The sequence below is a fragment of the Vicugna pacos genome, chromosome X (assembly GCF_048564905.1).
Source record: "Vicugna pacos chromosome X, VicPac4, whole genome shotgun sequence".
In the NCBI taxonomy this organism is placed as follows: domain Eukaryota; kingdom Metazoa; phylum Chordata; class Mammalia; order Artiodactyla; family Camelidae; genus Vicugna; species Vicugna pacos.
The window spans coordinates 38,830,069-38,854,335 of record NC_133023.1 but is presented as its reverse complement, the minus strand read 5'-3'; the positions used below and the strand labels follow the sequence as shown (position 1 = coordinate 38,854,335).

Below are 24,267 nucleotides of genomic sequence, written 5' to 3'. Positions count from 1 at the left end.
GCAGGCTTCTTCACCTTGGATCCTCCCAGCCTGGCCTGGGGCTCCCTACTCCTGAGAATCTGTCAGGGTCCAGGCCCGTGCTGGTGGGTGGGAGGGTCACAGGCACAGCCCCAGGACCAGAGGGGCAGGGCTGGGGCCGGGCCTGGGGTAACATTGTGTTTCTCTCCCCCTCCTCCCTTCCTCTCCCCCCTTCCTCCCACGCCTCCACCTTGTTTCTCTCTAGCAAATCCCAGTCTCTGACCAATGCCTTCAACCTTCCAGAGCCAGCCCCGCCCAGGCCCAGCCTTAGCCAGGACGAGGTGAAAGCTGAGACCATCCGCAGCCTGAGGAAGTCTTTCGCCAGCCTCTTCTCCGACTGACACCCCACCCTGAGAACCCCCAAATCCCTGGGCAACCCCTGTCTGGGCCTGACTCCATTTCTCACTTTTGGAATCTCATCCCTTGAGAAGCTCTCTCCTGGATCGCCAAGATCCCTCTTCTCACTCCTCAGAATGCCCACATCCCTGAGGGAACCTCACTCCTGGTCCTAAATCCAGTTCTCACATTTGGAATTCCTGAGTCCTTTTAAAAGCCCACTCCCGGTCACCTCAAGACGTACTTCTCCATTTTAGAACCTCCGAATTCCTGAAGACCTCCACTCCTGGTCCCCCCAGAGTGTGTTTTCCTTCCTGGGAGCTCCCAAACACCAGGCAACTCCTCCTGGGGCCCTGAAATCCCTGGAAAACCCCACTCCTGGTCCCAGATCTCTCAAGCACACCTTGTTCCCCATCCCTTAAGAAACTCCTACCTTTGAGACCCTTTCTATAGATCTCCCATCTCTGGAGATCCACCCCTTCCAATGCCACCACCCAGCCCCACAAGGACTTCCCTTCACCCCCCGACCACCCCCATTCAACACACTGGGAGCTCCTCCCGCTGCTAGGACCCCCTCAGTTCCCCAGGGACCCCTGCCCCACTTTCCTGCCTCTGACAGCTGTCTTTAAATATGCAAACTCCACCCATCCTCCCAGAATCCTTTGCACACAGAAGGCCAGTGGTCCCCCACTTCCCCACCTTTGCCGTGATGTCTGTGTCTGTGACTGACGTGGCCTCCTCTCGTGCCGTGCTTGGCATATGTGGTCCTCGTTCATCGTGCCGCCTGTGGTGATGCGTGCAGTGGCGCTGTTTGTGTGGTCCGCACCTCCCCCTGACCTCCACTCCTTGCCTGGACTCACCCTCACCCTCAGCGGCTCTGAACCCCATGAGAAGAGTCGGGAAGCAAAATAAACAAGCAAAGGCCCAGCAGAATTCTGTGCTTCTTGGTGAAGAAAGAAGGGAGTCCTTGAACGGTGGGGGAAACACAGGGGACCCCCAAATCCACATGGGGTGCTGGGGACCCCAAAATCCAGTGGAAGGCACATCAGGCACAAATTTCCAGAGAGGTTATGAGTGGAATCCCTGCCACAAATCCCAGCCATTGGAGATGGCGGAGCTCCTGAATTTAGAAGTATCCCCAAAGCCAAGAGGAAACCAAACTATGGAGGAGGCAGGGGTCTCCAGCTTTGGGGGTCCAATTCCAGAAGAACTGAAAAAGTACATAGGGAACCTCTCTTCTCCCAGGGCAGGGATGGGGGATCCTGAGGCAGTATCAGGGCAGAGACAGAACATTGATTGGTTGGTGGGCAGGGCTCCTTGGCGTGGCAGGCTGAGATTGGCTCCCTGGTGGCTGGGGGTGGGGCCTAAGGCACAAGGCGGGCTGCGCTGAGTAGGCAGGCAGGCAACTCATCAGCCTGGGTACGGTGCAAGGAGGGTTCGGAGGCACTCCGCTCAATCTTGGGGAGTGACCGCTGCAGCAGCTCAATCGTGGCCAGGATCTGGGGGCAGGGGTGGGTGAGGAGGGGTGTCCAGAGCCGCGTGGGCACCCCAGCACCCCCAAACCTCAGCCTAACGAGGAATCGCATACACACGTCTTACACCTTGGAGCCTTGCACACACACGGTTCACGTTCGCTCCTCAGAGGCTCCCTCCCCAGGGTGTCCAGACCTCCTCCCCAGCCCACCTGGGGGAAGAGAGGCCGCTCCTCCCGTTGGAACTTGAGGCAATCAGACAGCAGGCGCCGCATGGCCTTGGGGCAGTTGCTGGAGATTTTGCTGAGGTCCGGGGACAGATAGCCACGGCCCACCATAAAGATAATCTGTTGGGGCGGGGAGGAATGGGCTGATTGGGGCAGTCCGGGCTGGGAAGCCCAGGGAGTTAGGGGTCTTGAGGGACTTGGGGGCTCCTTTTTGGGTTATTCTGGGTATTGGGGCCCAGAGGATTGTGGGTATCTTGTGGCTCTAAGGATTCTGGGTCTCTGAGGACTTGGAAGGATTCTCTGCTTACAGAACAGAGGGATTTCAGCTTAGGGGAAGTCAAGAGTTGTAAGTGTCCAGGGCCCAGAGGGTTATGGGTCCACAGGTTTCTAAGGGGCTTAGGGACCTAGAAAGTACTGGGTCTGGGGGAAACATGAAATTCTGGGTCTGAAGGGGGCTAAAGGATTCTAGCCCTCAGGACTTTATATTTCTGTGGGGGTCTGGAGCCTGAAGTACTGGGGGTTCCAGATACCGAAGCCTGCTGGATACTGAAGGCCCAAATGGTTGTGGGCATCTGTGAGGATCCCAGAAGCACAGATGGAATGTTTCTGGGCTGCGGGGATTTGGAGCACCCAGGTTAGAGGGCCGTGCGTGTCTAGGGGTCCAGAGGGCTTCTGGGCATCTCCGGGTATGGGGGATTCAGGAGATTCTGGACTTTGAGGACCCAGATGATTGCGGATGTAGGGGAAGGAGGCAATTCTGGGTACAGGAGACCCAGGGGATTCTGGGAGTTCTCAGCCCAGAATATTTGCAGTTTCTAGGGGAATTGTGGCATTCTCAGTCTGTGCAAAGAAGGAGGTCTGGGGTTTGAAGGCTGATGGGATCCCTTGGCCTGGGAGACAGCGGGTAAGGTGTGGGGCTCACCTGGTCACGGCTGCCAATGTGGCTGTAAGGCAGTGAGCCAGTCATGAGTTCGTAGAGCACAACCCCATAGGCGTAGACATCCGACTGGAAGCTGTAGGGGTTTGGGTCCTGCATACGGATCACCTCAGCTGCCTTCAATAAGCCAGACCGAACAGGAGGAACATGGAGGTCAGCAAACAACTGGTCCATAGTCCCAGATCCCATCAGCCACACTGGGTATAACTCAGAGCCAGCCACACGAGGTGAAGCATGAGTGGTCCAGACCCCCACACCTGGCACTGGCATCCCTGTTCCCACTCAGCCTCCCACATCATAGCCCAGCAGCTTATGTCCCTACCTGCCCCCAGTCCAGCCTGGCCCAACTCACCATCCACAGCACCGAGCCCGAGGGCTGCTCCAAGGGCTGGGCCCCGCTCCACCGCGTCTTCACTGTGGCCAAGCCAAAGTCTCCGATCTTCACCGTGAGCCCCTCGTGTAGGAAGATGTCCACCAGGGTCAAGGACCAAAAGCCATGCTTCTCGCCCTGATTGACGCCTCCACACGAGTCATGCCTCTAACCCTGACCAGAAGACCCTCAATGTCACACGAACTAACCACAACCTTGATATGGGTGGGGAGCTTCAATTAATGCCCCCTACACTCAGCCCCCCATGACACCTGACTAGGAAGCTCCTCTGATGGTATCCATACCCGCCATGCCTGTGATTTGGACCAGAAACGCCCCATAATGTCCTCCCAAACTGCCACTCCTCAGACCCTAAACTGTGAGTTGCACTGAACAGCCCAACACACAAGAACAGCACCTGAACCAGCCCCAACTCTGACTCCTGACCAAGAGACCCCCATTAAAGGCCCCTCACCAGCCACAGCTCTGGCACCCGGCAAAGGGAACTGCCCCACGTGCCCCTCCCTGTTCACCCCCAGAGAGCCCCCCACAAGAGCCATTCCTCTAAGCCCTCGTCCTGTTAGGCACCCCCCACCCTACCCCAGCCCTCAGACAGGGACAGTGAGATACTGTTAGACTTGAGATCTCGGTGGATGATGTTCTTGGCATGGAGGTAGCTGTGGGGGTAGAAGAGGTGGCAAATTATCTGGGGGCTACTGCCTCTGCCCACCCCCAGGTCCCCCAGTCTCTCCCGAGTCCCTGGGCCAGGATGCTCACTCCATGCCCTGGGCCGTCTGCCGGGCCACATCAATGAGCTGGACCATGTCAAAGCGCGTGTCGGCCACATGCAGGTGGTGGTAGAGACTGGAGCCCTCGCACCACTGTGTGATGATGGCAAATCCCGGCCGGGTCATGAAGCCCATGAACAGCAAGATGTTGACGTGCCGCGTCTTCCTGCAGGCAGGGCGGGCGGTATCAGGGCAGGGAGGGCAGATAGCAACTTTCTGAGCATCGAGAACGGCGCTGTTCACTGCTGCCTTCTGTCAACATTGCTACCCTGTCTTCCAGGAGGCTCAGGGCCCGAGTATGGCCAGATTCAATGAATCTGTGAGATCTGTTTGCTGGGCTGTGATTCCATCCTGGGGGCTTATGTCCTGAGCTTCCTCATCCAGGTCTCCCAACAAAAGCAGGAGGGAGGGAGTACCACCCTCACCCACTACTGATTAGGGGCACACCACTGACCCTGACCTGAGCCTATGACCATTTCACGAGATGAGAAAGTGGAAAGCCAACCTTCTCCAGTGATATGTCAACATTATACTGATAAATGCTGGATAAAAATATCAGTGACGTGAGATTATATCCTGTTAATCATGAGAAGCTTAAAGGTAACAAGCCTGGGGGGTCTGGATGCAAATGAGATCTTATGTTCCAATCCAGGCTTCCCTGGGTACTCATGTGCCATCTCAGGGAAGACACATAACCTCTCTGTGCCTCATTTTCCTCAACTGAAAAACTGTGGTAATTATATGAGCTACCAGACAGGGATGTTGGGAGAAGTATGTGAGTAAATAACCTGTGAGGTGCATTGAACAGCCCAACACAACCAAGTGCCCTGAAAATGTCGCAGTCCTTGTTATTATCGCTATGGGGGACCTGGTCTACCTCACAGAGAAACTCAATCCTGCGTGAACAGAGCCACCCTCATTCAGAAGAAAACCTTCATCCCCTACATAAGTATTAACTACAGTTACAATGGTAACATAAATGCAAAAGTACATCCACGATGCTCCACAATTTTGCTCATGTCAGAGTGGAAAACAGAACGAGTGAGCGTTCTTCATAGCAGTCAAGTTCTGGTTTCAATACTAACACAATGCAAATTCACAGCCTGCTCAAGTCACTGCCATTTCCCAGAGGGGAGCAGAGACTAAGAGTTTTCTGACTGCGGCATCCATTGTGAGGATGAATATTAAAAATAGCACAAGGAATTCTGATAACATTAACTCTATATCATAATCACGCCCACTTGTCGGGGGGAAAAGCCCACACCGGCAATCCCAGGAGTGGGAGTAACTAGGGTGGCAAAAAGGAAGCCCCAGGGCTTAGCGCAAGTTAATGAATACAGTATTAATGATATGTTAGGTAGAGCAGGGTAGGGTGTAGCTCAGTGGTAGAGTACCTGCTTAGCATGCAGGAGGTCCTGAGTTCAATCCCCAGTACCTCCATTAAAAAATAAATAAACTTAATGACCTCCCCACCCCTAAAAAAGAACAATACAGAAATGCTTACTGAAAGAATTAACCAGAGCAATTAACAAAATAAAGAAATAAGCAGACCAACTACAACCATTAATCAAATAATGATTAAATTATGGTTCTGATTATAGTTAATCTGGCTCTTTAAAGTACTGTATTATTATAATTAATAACAAGAAGGCAACATGATAAACATATACTAACAGTGCAGTACAAGCTGAGAAGGCAGATGCCTTCCTGGTGATGCAGTTAACTCACATTATGCCATTATCGTAAGTACACTCAATAACATTCGCATTACTCTGTTAACCTAAGTACACAGGATAACACATGTGGTGGCAACACACGTGATGGCCTGTGGCCATACCCGTTTCACAGCAGGCCAATGAGAAGAGCCTCATTTTGGAGGCAGAGCCGTTAATTAATATCAATATTTACCCAAACAGAACTGATAACATCAACAGAGGACCTCTAGACATATCCGTTTCCCAGGGGGAAACAGACAGACAATTGACGATTCCGGTTATAACACGACACAGATACAGGTACTATGCAGGAGGTGCCCCCAGCATGGCCTTTCCTCAGAGAGGCCCCCAGGCCATGCCCGCCACCCCCCCCCGCCCCTGTCCACACCCGCGAGCCATCTCACCTGAGCACCTGCATCTCGTTCTTGAAGGCCTGGGCCTGCTCAGCTGTGGGTTGGGCCACCTTGAGCACCTTCACGGCCACATCACCATGCCACCGCCCGCGAAACACGGTGCCAAACGAGCCCGTCCCGATCCTCTTCAGCAGCTGCACCTCACTGGGTGGCACCTCCCAGTAATAGCCCGAGTCCCGGTACCCGAGATTCTTCTGTGGGCCACACGGGTGGCATCTCAGGGGCCTGTCCACATCCTTCATCGCTCAGCCTGTGGAGCCCCCACCAAAGGCGACCCGCCCCCACCCCTGTCCCAGAGCTTACCACTTTCTTCTTGTCGTCGGCCAAGGGTTTCCGTTCCCGCTGCTCTGAAGGGGACTTGGAATGTGGGGACTTCCTCCCCGAGGACACGCTGGCCGGGCCAGGGCTCCCCCGGGGAGCTCCATCGCCACCACCTCTATTACCAGCAGCTGCAGTTGTGGGGGGGATGTGAGTGGAGCCGGGTGGGGTGGGGTGGGGGGCTCAGGGCGGAGGCAGTGGGGGGCTCACCATCGGTGTTGAAACTCTGGGCAGTGAGCTGGAAGAAGAGAAGAGGGATGGGAGTCGGAGAGAGGAAGTGGACAACAGGAGGCAATCTCTCCTCTGCCTGGTGCTCCTGTGTCACCCCCACCCCGCCTCAACACCAACCTGGATGAGGCTGGAGTCCATGGGGGCTGTGGTGCTGACCATATGGACGTTGGGGGTGGACGTGGAGCGGATGCGCTGGAGGGGAGCGTTGGCCGGGGCAGGGAAGGGGAAGTGCTCGGGGTCGCGGTGCTGGGTGCAGGAGCTGGCGGGGGAAAGGCTGTGAAACCACCGTTGGCTGAATTAGAGAACCAGTAAAGCCGCCCCCTGCCCCTGTCCTACGTGTGCGTCTAGCTCACACACAGTAAACGTCCACTGTTATTACTGTTATTCACAGACCATTTACTGAGTACCTGCTGTGTGCCAGATACCATTCGAGACAGTGGAAATAAAACGGTGGCCAAACAGATAAAGGTTCTTGCCCTCACGGGGCTGGCGGCAGTAGGGAGAGAAATAAAAGACAAAGAATATTTACTATGTCCCATGGTGACAGGTGCAATAAAGCAACATAAGGAGACAGAAAGTGTCACTGGTGGTGTCAGGAAAGGCTTCCCTGAGCAGGTGACATCTGAGCAAAGACTTAAAGCAGGCAGAGCAAGCCATGCAGATAGCGGAAGAAGAGCAATATATAATATTGTATAATTATATGTACTATTCAAATATATTATGCATTATATAATGTACAGGATGGTATCTGTATTAAAATGGCAATGCTTTAAGTATATATAATAACATTATCTATGCTACACATGCACATATGTGTAATAGATGATACATATTATACATATGATGTCCCCAAAATATTCCTTAATGTTTCCTTCACTATCCCAAAATGCAATTCATAGGTAATTAACTCACATACACCCATAATTAAAAATACATAATGCCCTAACTTTACTATTTTATATATATACTGTTTTTATTTATATTACATAAAAATGTTTGATGTTTCACATTATATGAAAATAGTATAAACATAACACATTATACAATAGCATACGTACATATAGACATTATAAAATACATAGACACATAAAATGCATATTATATAAACTTATGACATATTAGAGCAATAATATACTTCAACATTGAAATGCTACAGTATAATCTTAACATAAAGGAGAAGTGAAAGGGAATTTATGACAAAATAATATGTATTTCAAAATGAAAAGGCTTGAGCATGGTTATACTGGAAGAATTAACAAGGTAGTTAGATACATATATAGGTGGGTAGATATTGTAATTAATAATAAGAACTTATTATCCTGTAGCAGATCTTGTCCTAAGCATTGGACATGTCTTAACTCATTTAATCCTCACCAGAACCCTATGTCGTAAAAGTATCATTATCCCCTCTTCACAGATGAGAAAACTAAGGCCCAGAAAGATTAGGCGGTTTGCCCAAGGCTCCACAGCTTCATGCCCTAAACTCACACTTGTAGGCGCTCAGTAAATGTTTGTCAAGTAAACAAATGAATAAAGTATGGCTTGTGGTCTACAGGGGCCTCCAGATCTTTTTCTCCTGACAGCAGCCCTTTAGCTAAGGCATCCCCTACCTGGGACCCTGAGGGGTTAGCGGCTCATTCAGGGGGCGGCTCGAGGGAGTCTCATGCTGTCTGGAGCCTCCGGACAAATCCTGGACACTGTGGTAGAACCTTGAGAGCATTAAGGGTATAAAGCAAGGGAAGGTGGGTCAGCTGTCTGCGAAAGCCTCGTGGCCGGGCCTCCATCCTCCCCATCCCCCCAGCCACCCCAGGCCGGGCTCACTGTTGGCGGTTGGTACTCATGTCGACACAGACTGTGGGGACCTTGGAGGAACAATGCTGGTGGAACTTGTATCCACAGGTTTGGCAGCGGAAGCCATGGAACAGAAACTTACGGCAGAAGTCACAAAATGCCAGGCTGAAGAATGTCTTCCGTACCTGCTGCCACAGAGCAGAGAAGGGTGAGGCCTGGTCAGGGACGCCCCCCCCGCCACACCCACGGTCTGCCCCCCGTCTCTACCCTCAACTCACAAAATTGTGCATGGTCAGCGGGACGTCTTCGAGGACCTCCACGATGAGCTCCTCGCCATCCAGGGGGGCAATGGCCGTGTCCCAGGCAGTGACTGTCTTTCGCCTGCAGAAGGCGTGGAAAGGAGTGAGTGGGAGGGTGGACAGGGGCCGTGGGGAGGAAGGAAACCCCTAAAAGTCCCATCAAGCCTGCCATTCATGGAGTAACAGATGACGTGTTTCATTCTCGTCAGGGCAACTCGGGGGACTAGTGCTCTCCTTGCCCCCATTTTACGGATGGGGAAACTGAGGCTCAGAGGGATGAAGTGACTTGTCCAAAGCCACGAGGGATGATGAGTGGCAGGACAGTGTGAAGAGTCCATGCTTTTAATCACGAGCCGAGGAGCAAATGAAACAGTGTAGAAACAACTAAATCTCAGAAGTACTGAGCAAGCCCCCAACAAAGCAGCTGGTGAGGCCCTGAAATAAATAAAAAGCACTGCGTGGATAAACAAGGTCCTATTGTATAACACAGGGAACTATATTCAATTCCTTGTAATGGCCTATAATGAAAAAGAATATGAAAAGGAGTATGTATATAACTGAATCACTATGCTGTACACCAGAAATTAACACAACATTGTAAACTGACTATACTTCAATTTTTAAAAAAGCAATGTGTGAATGGAATACAAAAGTTAAGAACCCGAGAACAGAGGAATAAATGGAAGGTCAGCAAGGCCCACACAGCAGACAGAGAATGAGGAAACCGAGGAAGGAGAGAGCTGACAAGTTGATAAAACAGTGAAAGGACAAACATGAATTCTGGGAGGAGGAGACAGAGTGTGGTGAAGACTTGGAGCCCAAGAAGTAGGTAAGTTGCTGACCTTCCAGGCCAACAAACGAACTAACAAAGTAATGAGACAAAAGTGGGATGGACTCACGGATTCACTGAAATAAGGGAAGATTATGAGAGACTCTACAGTAGAGTGGAATCGAATGACTCTAAGGAGGGGAGGGAAGGCTGGGCGCCCAGTTGGGGGCCGGGGTGCCACACTTACCCCTTGATGAGCCGGTAGACCACACAGCAATCCTGATTGAGACCCCGCACCTTGAGGGCCTTGTCTAGAGAGTCGTAAACACTCATGCCATCCCGGACAGTCACCTGTGTGTGTGTGTGTGCGCGCAGATATGAGGAGTCAGTGCCCGACGAAGTCCCCAGCCGCTCCCCTCGGCCCTCTGCAAAGGCCCCCTTCCAGCCCTTGTCACCCTTCTGATCCAAGACTTATAACCGGATCCACGCCCACCCCTCACCAGCTGTGCTCCCATCACACTCACCACCGTGCGTTGCTTGTTGGGCAGGTACACTTTGACGGTGCCCACTGCCCGGGACGGCTCGGCCCCGTTGGCAGGGGGGCCCCGCGATGGCTCCATGGAGCCTAGGACTTTGTCAAGACGGGCTGAGGTGGGGCTGGGCAGGTGCCATGGGGCTCCTAGAAGACAGAGGAGGAATTCAGAGGCCCAGTGATGATAGTCTGGAAGCAAAATGGCAGAGGACAAAAAACTCAGTCTCCGGGCTCCACGTCACCCCCTGTAGCCTAATTTCCACGCAGCCCAAGGGATCTACTTCCTCCTCTGCTCAGCCCCTCCTGTTGTTTGTCTCACACTTGAGTGACAAGGTCTCGGATTCACTACATAGGGCGGGGTGGGTGGGGGGTAGGACGGAATGAGAGGCAGCACACACTGTCCCAGAGGGCACAGGAGCACATAAGTCTCTGTGCTGGGGACTAACGGGGAAGTCGGCACGCACTGCACTGGGGCGTGTCAGGTACATAATGGACATGAACAGGCTGTCCTGGCTTTCTAAAGGAGAAGAGGGGTTATCAGATACTCTGGTGTAGGAGGAGTCACAGACAGGGTGATGGGGAACTAACAGAGGATCATCAGACACTGCCCACAGTCTGGGGGAAATGGAAATTGCACCAAACAATGTCCTTAAGGGCACTGTGGACATCCCTTAGCCCTGGGCTGTGATGATGGTAGGTTCAATGATACTGTGTTAGGTGGCAAGTGGGAGTCACCAGACGGTGATGAGGAGTTCATGGAGGCTCAGCAGACACTATGCTGAGGGGGAGATGTAACAGGGGTCACTAGAGACTGGGGAGAAGAGTGGATAACGGGTGTCACCAGACATTGTCATGGGGGAAAGGAGGATAATAATGCATCACCAGGCATGGCTGAGGGGAGATAAATGGGGTTAAAGTGGGGGTGGGACGGAGGGCGTTCCAAAATTCTCCCTCACAACTAATGAAGGGGTCGCAGACATAGTACTGGTAATAATGGAAGGAGGCTGGGGAGGGTTAAAGAGGAGCAATGGGGGAATCCTCAAACAGTCTCCTAGTGGGTTAGACATTGATCCAGAACAAGGAAAGCGAGGAGTGAGCGGCGTCTTCGCGTATTCCGGTTGGTGGTAAGGAAGGGTCATCAGATACCTTAGAGAAGTTAAGAGGGACTCCAGGCAGGACACACCACAACCCAAACCCCAGTCGACCCGGCCCCGCCCACCGAGAGCCTTCCAGCTCTGCGCAGGCGCGCTGCCACACGCGACGGGCGAAACCATCCCCCGCAGGCTTGCACCCCTATTCCAGTCTACCCGCCCCCCCGCTGTCGGCGATGGTCTCGCCCCGGGTCAAACCACTCCTCCGGTTCCGGGCGGGGGGCACCGGGGCCCAGGCGGAGCCATCCTGGACCTGAGCTTTCGGTCCCGGCTCCCTGCCGGTGTCCGGCGGTCGCTTCAGAAACCTAGCCCTGCCGGGCCCGCCCTCACCTGTCACGCCGCTACGGCCGCCGCCGCCTCCATCTTGGGCCTGTCTTCTTGTTTCCTCGCGGAGTCCGCCTCCACCGCCCCTCGGAGTTTAGCCATTGGCTCCACGGGACTCAGCCCTCCATCCTTATTGGATTAGATTCACGCCTGTCAAGGCAGGACCGGCGGAATGTGGGTCGTGTTCCGGATTAGGAGGGGCTGCTAGGGCAAATTCGCACGTCCTGACTCGCGCAGGCGCAGTCGGGAGGAGACCTGCGTGCGAGGGGCTTTAACCCCAATCGTGCCGTGATGGAATAAAGCAGGGCTTTTTTGGGGGGGGTGCACTTGGGTCTGACTTTAGAGGTTTCTGAATCTGGGCGGGGAGTCCTGAAGCGCCCTTTTTGCTCCAGTGACCCGGCGCCCTAAGTACCCATTTGATATTGTCCTATGTCTCAGTTTCACTGTCTCTGAAATGGGTTGGAATCAGACCAAATAGCTGCAACATTTTCCAATTCTAAGAGACTGTAGCCTTTGACAACAGGGGGTCTATAATGTGGCAGGGGCTGGGGGTCTGGCCCTGCTGTTTTGTGAGGCTTCCTTCAGGAATGGAGTTGATAAGGATTTTGAAAAACAAATCATAGATTTGTTGAAGGTGAAGAAGGGAGGGAAGTGTGGACCTGCACTAGGGCATAACGCAGGGAAGCGTGTGGACATTGTAGGGTAAACACAAAGTTTTTAAAAGTTGAATTTTCAGGGGGAGGGCATAGTTCAAGTGGTAGAGCGCATGCTTAGCATGTACAAGGTCCTGGGTTCAATCCCCAGTACCTCCTCTAAAAATATAAATAAACCTAATTACCTCCCAATGCCTCCACCCCCTCAAAAAAAGAAAATCCATTTTAAAAAAAGACGATAACCATTTTTTAAAAAGTTGAATTTTCCCTGGTTTCACACATGAGAGTCTCTCCATCCTCCCTTTTCTTAGAGTATTTCCTTTAGAAAACATGTGAATTCTTTCTCCGTCCCTACTAGAGGAATGTAATTCTTTTAAAAGGCCTCCAGCCAGTTTTACAACTCAGGAATGTTGTTCTTAAGGGCCTGGGAGCCATCTCTTTGAAATGTAAACATCAACGGAGATAGCACCCTATCTCCCAAGTCCCTAGGAATTCGACCTAGGCGGCTGGCTTCAAGTCATCACCTGCTTGTCAAAGAGATCTGTGTTTTATTTTTCCTTTGCCTAAAGGCAAATGGCTACCCCAATGACCAGGTGAATTTGAGATGAACTGTGTGTAGCAAATGGCGGTGTCAAGTTCTCTTGAGGCCAAGTTATCATCTGTCTTGAGAACATGTATGTCATGGGTTGTATCTGCCTGGCTATAAAAAAGGATGAAGTTTTTTTCTTTCTCCGAAATCTCTTAAGTGAATTGCTTGTGAGGCACATCACGGTCTGGTTTAATGCTTATTCGATAATAAAAGTATTTCATTCTTTTCTCCCTTTGTGGAGAAGATTCACTGGGTTGGCATGAGATTTTATTTTCAACTATTTCCCGAACAGAATGAACGGCCTGTTGTGTTTGAAATGACTACCTTCTCCCGTTAGAAGCCTCAGCATTCCTCTGCGATGAAATGAAACAGATCAGAGAAAGGGCATTAGGTGAGAGGGGTGCTCAAAATGCTTCAGCTTGTGTTTATTGAGGGCTTTCTCTGTCTATAAGGAGAGAGACAAAAGTTCAACTTACTAGGCTGCCATATAACCTTCATTTCCCATTGCCCCTCTTCCATGCGGGTCTTCACCATTCAACGGCTAAAGTTAAAAAGACTGGCAATACCATGTATTGATGAGAACGTGGAGCAACTGAAACTTTCATGCATTGCTGTTGGGAATATAAAATGTTTCATCCATTATGGAAACGGTTTGGCAGCTTCATATAAAGTTAAACATAGACATACTCCGCAATCCAGCAATCTTACCCCTAGGTATCTACTCCAAAAAATATGAAAACACATGCTCAATGGCGTGCTGGTAAATGTATACCCACCAGCTCTCTAGAGGAAAATAGCTCTAATTTGTAACGTTTGCCAACTATGGTGTAAATACTCCCATCCCGGCTTATTTCAAACTATGTACTAATATGACATCACTGAGCTAGAGTTGAGATTCTCAAAATCAGCTCCAGTGAGCCAGCCACACAGCACGCTACTGCAGTATGTCCACACAAAAACTTGTAGTCAAATGTTCATATTAGCTTTGTTCATAATAGCAAAACACTGGGAACATCCCAAGTGTCCAACAACAGAATTGACAAAGAATCACAACAATGGGACCATGGAATACTGCTTAGCAAATGAAAGGGAATAAACTGCTTCATATGTCTATGAAGGTCGCAGACATAAGGTTGAGTGAAAGAAGCCAGACACAAAAGAGAAATACTAGATTATTCCATTGGCATGAAATTCTAAGCCAGGAAATATAATCTGTAGTGAAGGAAATCAAATTCGTTGTCATCTTGGGGGAGAATGTCTGGGAAGGGCATGAAGGAACTTTTGGATGTGACTGGGCTGTTCAGTATGTATTTGTCAAAATTTACTGAACTCTATATTGAAAATGGACATATTTTATTGTATGTAAAATTTGATCTCTTATAAATTCTTATTAGAGGATTTTTTTATAAAGCTTCTCTGTTCTGAAATTGGATCCCTGGAGCAGGCACCCCTATCTTTCAGTGCAGGAGCCCTGGCGGCCACCTCAACACCACATGGGATCAGGAACAACTCCAGTTGCAGCTTGGTGAGGGGGCTCCAAAATGCTTACCAGGAGAAAGAATAATTTCGTGGGCAAAGGGAGTGTATTTTGAATTTCAGTTCAGTTTTTAATCATCACATTAAAATCATCAGAAGCAGCACGTATTAAAACAAAAATTAAAACCCGAACTAGCTAATGATGGTTTTCTGACACCCTCCTCGAAATTATCCACCTATAAGTTTGAAGGAATTTTAAGTTGATTGTTGTTTTTTGTTACTGTTGGTTTTAAATTTGAGAAACGTGTCTGAAAAACATTCAAAATCTTAAGTGTTCACCGACTGCTGTTTTAAGGCTACCCATATCATAGCTGAGCAAATTGAGGTTCAAGCTGCCTTTACGGAGAGACAGCGCAGAGAGAGTTCCAGGAATTCAAGTTTGGTAAAAACAAAACAAAACAAAACAAAACAGCAACAACAACAACAACAACAACAACAACAAAACTGTTGAACAAGGGTTCAAGCCAGGGGCACCCTAAGGAATCTTGGATCTACCCCAGCAGTCCTACGTGTCTGAGGCTTTGCTCCGAAACACTCCCATTTCTCAAGGCCACTACTCCCTCGCCCCTGCATCCTCCTGGAGAACGCCACCTCTGAGATCCCATCGCACTGCCTCCCTCTCAGCAACCCATTGCAGGAGAGAGAACCGCGTATACACATTTTGCACAGGGACAGATGAAGACTTGGCCGGGCGTCCCGACAGTCCTAAGTCAGCGCCCTCAACTATCAGCTCCTCTAGACCACCGCAGGGCTCTGCAAGCAGCCACTCTGAGCTCCCGACCCCTAACAGGCAGCGAGGACAGCCAATGGCAATGCAGTGTAGGGCGGGCTTTGGGATGCCGCGAATATTGATAGGCTGTTCCTCACCGCCCGGGTTTAGGAGTGAAAAGAGAGCTTTTCAGGCGAACTTTCAGACTCCAAGGAGCCACTATCAGACCAGTAGCTACGCACAGGAGGTGGGCTTTGGGCCTTCCTAGCCAATGGGAGGTGGTGCAGGCCTGAGACTTGCTGCAAACCAGCAACTTTTAAGTAAGTGGCAATGCAACTGTAACTATTCCATTTAAAGCGGAGTATGGAAGTTTCCACTTCTGAATAGTCCTTGAATACGTTTTTAATATACAACCCCGGGGTCAGAAGTGTGGGAAACTTACAAGTGAACCGGAACACTACTTGCAACATTAATTTTCCTTATTAAAAGTCTGTTCTAACAAAATGCATTGAGTGGTACTTTGAATTTTTCAAAATTCAAAATTTGGTAATTTGTGATCCAAATTGACGAAACACACTATTAAACCAACAGATTGTTTTAAATCAATTTTAAAGAGTTCTTTATATGCTATATATAATACTTCCATGTTTTCATAAAATCAGACATGCAGGTTTGTATATTTTCAATTTCCAACCCAAGGATCAGATGAGTTTAGGAAAAAAAAAAAGGACAGTTATTTCTCAGTAAAGCTGGGGTAAAAAAGAAAAAATAATCAAACCAAATAAAGTCTTGTAATTTTGTTATTAAATATTTACTCTGATGATGAAATCCTTTGGTGGGTATGTTTATTTCTTAGAAATAAAGCAAAACTCAAATATGAAAATATTTAATAGTTAAGCAAAGGGATCAATATGAACCTACAAACTGAGTAGTGGAGCCATCTTTGAGGTGCCATGAACAGTGACATACATCTCTGGCCCTCCCTGGTAGCTCCCTTGATAGGGATTGCAATTCAATATGGTCAGCAATTAATTTTATTTTTTAATTAATTAATTAAACAAACAAAAAGCAGTTTCCCCAAAGGAAGTGATTCTGAAATGTCTGCTTTTGGTTTTGATCAGAGATGCATTTGGTAAAAAATTTCTAAGATTAGCGTATTTATTCCAAGCACTTATACATTGACCCACAGGCCCATCATAGTGGAAAAAAAAAGTTTAATATCTGTTGGTTTACTTCATACATATTCAATAAATTTTTAATCAATTTATAAAACCATCATAAATGAGATTTCAGACAAATGTACCCCAAGTAAATTTTCATTATTTCTGGATAAATGACTCACATATGGTCTTTGCTATATCATTTTTTAAAATGGAGGAACTGGGGATTGAACCCAGGACCTCATGCATGCTAAGCATGCACTCTACCGCTGAGCTATACCCTCCCCCAATATATCATCCTTGACACATTATATGTATATTCAGTCCTTATTATATATAAAAATTCCTTGTAGTTTTTGTGCCACCCATGTAAATGTTGTGTACCATCATGTGGTATGAAAAATAAATTCTGTTGACACAACATTGTAAACTGACTATACTTCAATAAAATATATTTAAAATGATATACAATTTCTACAATTTGATATGCAAAAAATTAAAATTTTATTACTACCTTTAGAGATTTTCTGAAAAGCAAAACAAAAAAACCAATTCTGAAGTTACCCCAAATGCCTTAGGAGTTGACCATTTGTCTAGTTAGAGTGTGTGAGTTATCCCTATGTCCTGCTATGTAACTGTGTGACCTTGGACAAATTGTTTCCTCTCTCTATGTCTGTTTCTTTATCTTTAATATTTTCTTTAAAAGTACTTCCGTCATAGCGTTGTTCTAAGAGTCCGTGAACTAATCTACATCAAACTTTACACAGTGCCTAATGCCTAGTGGCTATGCAGTAATTGTTAGCTATTCCTGTTATCACTATCATCACCACTGATATTGTTAAAGTATCAAAGCAAAGATCTATGTCCCTTGGCAGAACCTGATGTACAATCCAAGTTCAAGGACGCTGGCAGGCTAACAAGAGATTAAACATCCCAAAGACTCCAATATGAAGGCTAGTTTCATTTCAGAAGGCTCAACCCCAGCATTGACAGATGTTTGAGCAATCCTGGGGGCCTGCAGGTACCCAGCTCAACTAGTGCTATGGCCTTGAGGAGCTCTGCTCCTTTCTTTCCCTTTTCCCAGATGCCCTGTAAAGTTTCCTGTTATCCTAATTTTCTGGGAGGGTTTTTTGTTAAATCAAAATGAGCATCAGATTTGGGGAAATTCTTTTCTGCATCTATTTAGATAACCATATTTTTTTTTACTTTGTCATTGTCATTATTGTGGTGAATCATAGTAATTGATTTTCAAATGTTAAACGAATCCTGCGTTTCTGGGGTAAATCCCAGTTGGTCGTAATGTATTATCATTTTAATATATTATGGAATTTGATTTGCCAAAATTTTGTTTAGAAATTTTGCATCTATATTACTGAGGGATATTGTTCTGTAGTTTTCTTTTCTGGTAATGTCTTTGACTTTGGTATGAGGATAATACTGGCCTCATAGGATGAGTTGGGAGGTACTGCCACCTCTGCAGTTTTTTGGAAAAGTTTGTGTAGAATTGTTATTATTTCCTCCTTAATATTTAGTAGATTCACCAGTGAAGCCATAGCTTGGATTTTGTTTGTTTGTTTGGCTTTATTTTTTGGAAAACGTTAACCCTTATAAGTTTATTGAAGCTTGTTTTGTGGCGCAAAAATATGGTCTATATTGGTCAATGTTCCATGTGCGCTTGAAAAGAATGTATTCTGCTGTTGTTGGGTAGATTAGTCTGTAAGTGTCAATCTGGTCAAGTTGGTTGGTTAGTAGTGTTGTTATAAACTGAATTGTGGTCCTCCAACATTCATATGTTGAATTCTAACCCCCAATGCGACTATATTTGGTGACAGGGCCTTTAAAGAGGTAATTAAAGTTCAATGAGATCAGAAGAGTAGGCCCTAATACAATAGGACTGGTGCCCTTGTAAGAAGAGGAAAAGACACCAGGAGCACACACACACACAGAAAAGGCCATGTGGGGACACAGGGAGAAGATGTCCATTTGCAGGCAAGGAGAGAGGCCTCAGAAGAAACCAAACCTGCCAACACTTTGATCTTGGACTTGACTTCCAGCCCCCAGAACTGTGAGAAAGTACACTTCTGTTGTTTAAGCCACCCAGTCTTTTCTGTTATGGCAGCTTGAAGAGAACAATACAGTGTTGTTCACATCTACTTATATCCCTGTTAATTTTCTGCCTACTTGTTCTATCAGCTTTTGAAAGAAGGGTATTAAAATTTCTCTTTCTTATTGCAGTTCAGTTTTTGCTTCATGTATCTTGATCCGCTGTTATTAGGTGCATGAATGTTTAGGACTGTTATGTTCTCTTGATTAATTAACTAATTTACCACTATGAGATGACTTTTTCTGTGATACATTCTTTGCTCTAGAATCTACATTGTGTGATATTGATATAGTCACTCTACTAGTGTTCACTAGTGTTAGCACAATGTATCTGTTCCTATTGTTTTACTTTTAGCCTATTTCTGTTTTTATATTTAAAGTGTGTTTCCTTTAGGAAGTATATAGTAGTGTCTTTCCTTTTTATCCAATCTGACAATCTGTGCCTTTTAATTTGGGTGTTTAGACCATTTAAGTTCAGTGTGATTATTGATATAGTTAGGTTTGAGTCTATCATCTTACTATTCATTTTCTGTTTGTCCCAACTGTTCTTTGTGCCCTTTTATCTCTTTTTCTACTGTCTTTTGGATTGAGTATTTTTATGATGATTCCATGTTAGCTCCTTTGTGGACTTACAAGTTATAATTCTTTGTTATTTAGTGGTTGCTTTAGGTTTCATAGTAAACATATTTAACTTATCATAGTCTACATTCAAGTAACAATATACCACTTCATATATGGTATAAGAACTTCACAATAATATACTTCCATCTCTGCCCTCCTGGGATTTATACTATGGTTGTAACTGCTGAGATATATACTATTGTCATGCATTATAATTTTACATATGTTATACACCCCATAATACGTTATTATCTTTGTTTAAACAGGCAATTATCTTTTAAGGAGATTTAAATATTGAATACTTGAATATTTAATATTTTGAATATTTACCTATGTAGTTACCACTTCCAATGTTCTTCATTCCTTTCTGTAGGTCCTGGTTATTTCCATATGGTATCATTTGCCTTCTGCCTGAAGGACATGCTTTAACACTTCTTGTTCTGCAGGTCTGGTAGTGATGAATTCTTTCAGCTTTTGTATATCTGAAAGCACTTTTATTTCTGTTATTTTTCAAATTAAGGTTTTTTTAAACTTTTAATCTTGAGATAATTGTAGATTCACACGTAGTTGTAGGAAATAACACAGAGCAGGCCGTGTATCCTCTTGCAAATTTCTCCCGATGGTAACATCTTGAAAAACTGTAGTTACTATCACAACCAGGAAATCTTCTCAACTCAAGGAGTCTACTGGGCTTTATCTCATTCTCAGGCCTGAAATATCTCATTGCTCAGCCTGAAAACTGTCTCAAGGCAGTAAGCTGAGCAAGCGCAGGGCTCGCCTTGTTTATTTCCCATCTCTCAGGGATCACTCTCCTTCATTGCCTAATATCCAGTGTCTTAAAAAACATTGTTTCATTTATATTGTCTGGGAGTTTTTTCTTCTTTCAGATGGGAAGTTATATCTGTTACCTGTTACTTAACCTTGGCTGGAAGCAGAAGTGTCTGCTCCTTTTCTTAAGGACTCCACACAATCCCCAAAACCAAGACCTTGAGTGCTTTTTCCAAAATAACAACATAACTCTGGCTAAACTCTCTTTAAACGCTGCTGTTTCCCTGAAACATTTTCTCCTTTTTTCACATTGGCAGGAGAAGTTTTGCTGCAGACAGCATCCTTCCTCTTGAGAAGGCCTGTCTGTTATTCCTGGGTTTAATTCTAGGTTAGCAGTTAAATGCTTGATATAGAAATAGTCTAGGTATACAATACGTCTCAGCACAATATTTCTCTCAATCAGCTGTTTTATGGGAAACATAAATACCTTCAGGCATAGAGAGAATATTCTCTGAGCCATCTGAAAAACTTTTACTAAGCTGTGGGATTCCATCCTTAGCTTTAATATTTAAAGAGATTTTACCAATATATTTACAGGGAACAAGTGCATCAAATGCATTCAGCTCGTTATTTATGGATGAGAATGAAGGCATCTTCACCATATGTTATGGAGTGAATGTTGTGTCCCCTCAAAATTCACGTGCTGAGGCCCTAACCCCCTGCAGTGCGGTTGTGTTTAGACATGTGGCCTCTAAGGAAGTAATTAAGGTTAAATGAGGATATCAGGGTGGGGCCCTGATCAGATGGGTAAGTGTCCATATAAGAAGAGACACCGAAGTGTGCTTATGAGCTTTCTCTCTCCATCTCCCTCTCTCCCCTCCTCTCTCTCTCTTTTCTCTCTTCCTCCTTCCCTCCCTTCTTCCCTCTCTCCTCCGCTTCACAACGAAGAGGTCTTGTGGGCTCGGGTTCCGGTTTCTCCGCGGGCGGAAGGGGCGGGCGAGCGAGTGGCCGCCGCTGCGGCCCGGGAGCCGGCGTGGAGAAGCTGCGGCGGGTCCTGAGCGGCCAGGACGACGAGGAGCAGGGCCTGACCGCGCAGGTCCTGGATGCCTCGTCCCTCAGCTTCAGCACCAGGCTGAAGTGGTTCGCCATCTGCTTCGTGAGCGGCATCTTCTTCTCCATCCTCGGAACTGGATTGCTGTGGCTTCCTGGTGGCATAAAGCTTTTTGCAGTGTTTTATACCTTTGGAAATATTGCTGCCTTAGCCAGTACGTGCTTTTTAATGGGGCCCATGAAGCAGCTGAAGAAAATGTTTGAAACAACACGATTGCTTGCAACGATTATTATGCTTCTGTGTTTTGTACTTACCCTGTGTGCTGCTCTCTGGTGGCACAAGAAGGGGCTGGCCTTACTATTCTGCATATTGCAGTTCCTGTCGATGACCTGGTATAGCCTGTCTTACATCCCGTACGCAAGGGATGCAGTAATTAAATGCTTTTCTTCACTCCTGAGTTGAAAACCAGAAACTCTGAAAAGACCATTTGAAAGTTGATGTTCTGTTTGTGGTGAAGTATACTTTTCCTGGTACAGTAGTCACTCAAAACAAGCGCACTGACCGGTTAAGACCATTTGTGTCCTGATAAAAACTACTTGCTGATTAAACTCTTAAATGCTTGTGACGTTAAACTCACTGTGTGTCTGCCATTAATGTGCTCTTCCAAAGATGACATTTTTAATCATTGCCATTTGTAAATGATTTTTAGCCAGTTTGTTTAATCTTTTCTAAGCAACATTTGAGATGTGAACATTTAAGGATAGACCTGTGCTGCAAGATAGATTCAGTTCTGGCGGTTTTAAAATGTCTACATTTTAAAAAAGTCTTTTTAAAATAAAAACTGTAAATGTGAAAGTTTTTACTTTAAGCTAAAAATTGTGTATTATATGTAATAAAAATAATATATAAATCTTTACAATTTTGAAATAAACCCACACTTGGAAAAACAGCAAAAAAAAAAAAAAGAAGAGGTCATGTGAGTACACAGTGAGATGGCAACTGCCTACAAGACAAGAGAAGAGGTCTCAGAATGAAATTTACTTTGCCAGCACCTTGATCTTAAACTTCCACCCTCCAGAATTGTGAGAAATAAATTTCTGCCGTTTAAGGCATCCAGTCTGTGGTATTTTGTTATGGCAACTCCTGAAGCTTAAATATACCATATTTCTCGTTCAAGGATAAGAATCTGGGAACATTTCTTTCCTCTAGATTACACAACAGTTTTGTCTCTGATTCATGTTCTCAACAACTAGATGAGCAAAGATGATGTTAGCTAAGGGCACGGAAGGAAAATATTTTAAATGTTTCTTATCTGTGTTCCCTTGGGAAATCACTAAAAAATAACAATTCTTGACATTCACAGATGCACACTCACTTGAAAATCCTTACAATTTTATAGATGATGTCTAATTCCAGTCTAAACATCATTCTATCTCATGGGCAGCCTTCTCCAATGCAGAAGGAAAAAGAGATGTCTAAAGGCATTAATGTAGAGTGAGGTGTCCAAAGTTGGGATCAGTCTAGGCAGAGGCTGGCAAAGATGAGACTGGAACAACTGAGGAGAATCAGACCCCCTTTCTTCCCTCTCTGCTTCTAAAGATGGCGAGGCCGAACTTGCCAGGGACACAATGAGGGGACCTAGACCTGCTTTTCCCACCAGGGCCTAGCCAAGCTCTCTAAACCTGTGTCCACTCCTTTATTCCTAATCTTGCTTCTAAAACAATGTAATTTGCATTGTAACAGAATAATTTTAATTGATGCTAAAAACACACAGTACCAAAACTTGTAAGAATGCCACAGAAGAGTGGGTTTCTTTTCATCTTTTCTTGTTAAAAGTTCAGGCTTCCATGAGAAATGGTACTCCCTAATTCTGAAGACAGGGATAAATTAGGAGTTTAGGATTAACAGATACACACTACTGTATACAAAATAGATAAACAAGGACCTACTGTAGAGCACAGGGAACTATATTCAGTATCTTGTAATAACCTATAATGGAAAAGAATCTGAAAAAATATGTCTATATATAGATATAGGGGTAAGTAAGGGGGTCTCTATACCACGGCTCATACAAAATAGACTGCCCGCAAATCGACCGGTGGTAAAGCACCCAGGAAGCAACTGGCTACAAAAGCCTCTCGCAAGAGTGCGCCCTCTGCTGGAGGGGTGAAGAAACCTCATCGTTACCGGCCTGGTACCGCGGCCCTCCGGAAATTTAGACGTTATCACAAGTCCACTGAACTGCTGATTCGCGAACTTCCCTTTCAGCGTCTGGTGCGGGAGATTGCTCAGGACGTCAGAACAGATCTGCGCTCCCAATGGGCAGCTATTGGTGCTTTGCAGGAGGCAAGTGAGACCTATCTGGTTGGCCTTTTTGAAGCCACCAACCTGTGTGCTATCCATGCCAAACGTGTAACAATTATGCCGTAAGGCATCCAGCTAGCACGCCGCATACGGAGAACGTGCTTCAGAATCCACTATGATGGGAAACATTTCATTCTTTAAAAAAAAAATCTCTTCCTGTTATTGGTAGTTTTTAACGTTAGATTTTTTTTTTCCCATTGGGTCAAAAGGTACCTAAGTATATGATTCCAAGTGGAGAAATAGGGGACAGAAATCAGGTATTGGCAGTTTTTCCATTTTCATTTGTGTGTGAATTTTTAATATAAATGCGGGGACATAAAGCATTAATGTAAGTCAAAATGTTTCAGTGAACAAGTTTCAGCAGTTCAACTTTATAACAATTATAAATAAACCTGTTAAATGTTTCTGGACAATGCCAGCATTTGGATTTTTTTAAAACAAGTAAATTTCTTATTGATGGCAACTAAATGGTGTTTGCAGCATTTTTATCATACAGTAGACTCCATCCATTCACTATACTTTTCTAACTGAGTTGTCCTACATGCAAGTACATGTTTTTAATGTTGTCTGTCTTCTGTGCTGTTCTTGTAAGTTTGCTATTAAAATAGATAAACAAGGTTATACTGTATAGCACAGGGAAATATATACAAGATCTTGTGATAGCTCACAGTGAAAAAGAATGTGACAATGAATATATGTATGTTCATGTATAATTGAAAAATTGTGCTCTACACTGGAATTGACGCAACATTGTAAAATGACTATAACTCAATTAAAAATGTTATAAAATAAAATAAAATACATTAAAAAATTAATAAATAAAAATTAAAAAGGAAAAAGATGCAAATATTTTAGTCTTATATCAAACATTTCTGTTCAGATTAATTCTTAAAATTTATGTCATGCTAAAGCATAAGAAACAAAAAAGGCTAAGATGGTAAAACCCATCCCATCCTCAATGTGAGGTTTTAATTCAGATAATATCCTTACATTTCTAGAGCACCACTTTTTTTCTTTCTTTC

The 24,267-nt window shown here is 45.9% G+C and overlaps 3 protein-coding genes and 1 pseudogene across 6 annotated transcripts in view; 3 read left to right on the top strand and 1 right to left on the bottom strand.

Annotated features, from left to right (window-relative positions):
* Positions 1-1,284, top strand: part of SYN1 (synapsin I) — a 41,654-nt gene extending 40,370 nt beyond the window's left edge. The window contains exon 13 of one of the 2 annotated variants that reach the window (XM_072956229.1): positions 262-1,284. In XM_072956229.1, the coding sequence (XP_072812330.1) occupies positions 262-289 (28 nt within the window). In that variant the 3' untranslated portion in view covers positions 290-1,284. Of the gene's footprint in view, positions 1-223 lie in introns of both variants that reach the window. The other variant, XM_015247256.3, reaches the window with a different exon arrangement.
* ARAF (A-Raf proto-oncogene, serine/threonine kinase) lies at positions 1,278-11,814 on the bottom strand. Of its 3 annotated transcripts, none has more exons than XM_031672421.2 (16): positions 11,698-11,814; positions 10,209-10,405; positions 9,932-10,035; positions 8,895-8,997; positions 8,647-8,801; positions 8,436-8,534; positions 6,943-7,099; positions 6,805-6,832; positions 6,580-6,725; positions 6,268-6,470; positions 4,138-4,314; positions 3,991-4,037; positions 3,343-3,461; positions 2,976-3,107; positions 2,039-2,173; positions 1,278-1,853 (listed from the first exon to the last, which is right to left on the bottom strand). In XM_031672421.2, the coding sequence occupies exons 2-16, from the start codon at positions 10,302-10,304 to the stop codon at positions 1,719-1,721; spliced, it is 1,836 nt and encodes a 611-aa protein (XP_031528281.1). In that variant the 5' UTR covers positions 10,305-10,405; positions 11,698-11,814; the 3' UTR covers positions 1,278-1,718. The 3 variants fall into 3 exon arrangements, with proteins under 3 accessions (XP_031528281.1, XP_006213489.2, XP_015102740.1); XM_006213427.4 differs by having other exon boundaries at positions 10,209-10,363; positions 11,698-11,802; XM_015247254.3 differs by having other exon boundaries at positions 6,943-7,084; positions 10,209-10,363; positions 11,698-11,802.
* Positions 11,544-21,517, top strand: LOC102545595 (vesicle transport protein SFT2A). Its single transcript, XM_031672464.2, is given in 3 exon segments — positions 11,544-11,603; positions 20,779-20,852; positions 20,854-21,517. Coding segments are annotated over 3 exon segments (624 nt in total). The 3' UTR covers positions 21,344-21,517.
* Positions 21,518-22,957: 1,440 nt separating this feature from the next.
* LOC102545339 (histone H3.3A-like) lies at positions 22,958-23,414 on the top strand (annotated as a pseudogene).
* The last annotated feature ends 853 nt before the right edge of the window (positions 23,415-24,267 follow it).

What these genes read in the sequence shown, in the direction of transcription:
- ARAF (XM_031672421.2), bottom strand. Translation starts at nt 10,304, where the DNA reads ATGGAGCCATCGCGGGGCCCCCCTGCCAACGGGGCCGAGCCGTCCCGG. An exon ending in CTAACCCCTCAGGGTCCCAG is followed by an intron (nt 7,100 to 8,435) that starts GTAGGGGATGCC and finishes GTGGTTTCACAG; the next exon opens with CCTTTCCCCCGCCAGCTCCT. An exon ending in ACATTGGCAGCCGTGACCAG is followed by an intron (nt 2,174 to 2,975) that starts GTGAGCCCCACA and finishes CCGCCCCAACAG; the next exon opens with ATTATCTTTATGGTGGGCCG.